Here is an 812-nt window from a genome sequence, read left to right on the forward strand (position 1 = left end):
ATTCCCCTACGGATTAGTTTCTCTGGTCACCTCTGGTTTTGTGGCATCCAGCAGCCTCGCTGGAGTCAGGTTCCTCTCTCTCCCCATAGGTGCCCCACCAGAACAAGACACAGGCGGAACCCCTGGGTGCTGTACAGCAGGGTTCATCTCCTATTTATGTGGATTTATGGCCCGGCATATGGCCCGGCAGGGGCTGTGCAGAAGAGCAGGTGATTCTAGCTGGGGAGGTGAGGACTCCACTGTCTGGAAACAGCCCCTTTCCAAAGCTGGAGCCCCCAGATCCCCCCAGGGCCCCTCACTATGGAGATGCTGAGAAGGCCCTTGGCTGAGGGAGCCACAGGTGTTGCTGCTGGAGGAGGGTGAAACCCAGAAGGAGTATTTCAGGCACAGGAAGAACAGATCGTTTCCCTCCCCACTTCTTCCTTTGCTCCCCCAACAGAGCCGTTTCCGGCAGCTCTGCTATCTCGGGGCTGGGAGGTGCTTTTCTGACTCTCTCTTTCCGTAAAAAGACCGGTTGATCTTGACATGCACCTCGGATATCTCATCCTCACGGCCTTCCTGGGGCAACTGCTGGGTAAGTCCGGACTTTCTGTTCAACATATACTTCTACTTCCCCCACGGAAATCATCACAAACCTCATCAGGATGATGTGGGGAGCTACTTTTGCACAATAGGAAAACATTAGGAAACGCTGGCTCCAGATGCTCTTACTGTTTGAAACAAGAAGAGAATAGAGAGAAGAGATAGATGAGACCCCTTATTCTGGATCTGTCTCCCCTTCAGTCCATCTCTCTCTCTCTCTCTCTCTCTCT

General features: G+C 53.1%; 1 protein-coding gene across 1 annotated transcript in view; it reads left to right on the top strand.

Moving 5' to 3' along the window:
- Positions 1-525: 525 nt before the first annotated feature.
- Positions 526-812, top strand: part of LOC113489119 (immunoglobulin kappa light chain-like) — a 116,715-nt gene continuing 116,428 nt past the window's right edge. The window contains exon 1 of the mRNA XM_026864633.1: positions 526-574. Within this exon, the coding sequence (XP_026720434.1) occupies positions 526-574 (49 nt within the window). The remainder of the gene's footprint in view (positions 575-812) is intronic.

Source organism: Athene cunicularia (genome assembly GCF_003259725.1).
Source record: "Athene cunicularia isolate RWA chromosome 27 unlocalized genomic scaffold, athCun1 chr27_part1, whole genome shotgun sequence".
NCBI classification, from domain to species: domain Eukaryota; kingdom Metazoa; phylum Chordata; class Aves; order Strigiformes; family Strigidae; genus Athene; species Athene cunicularia.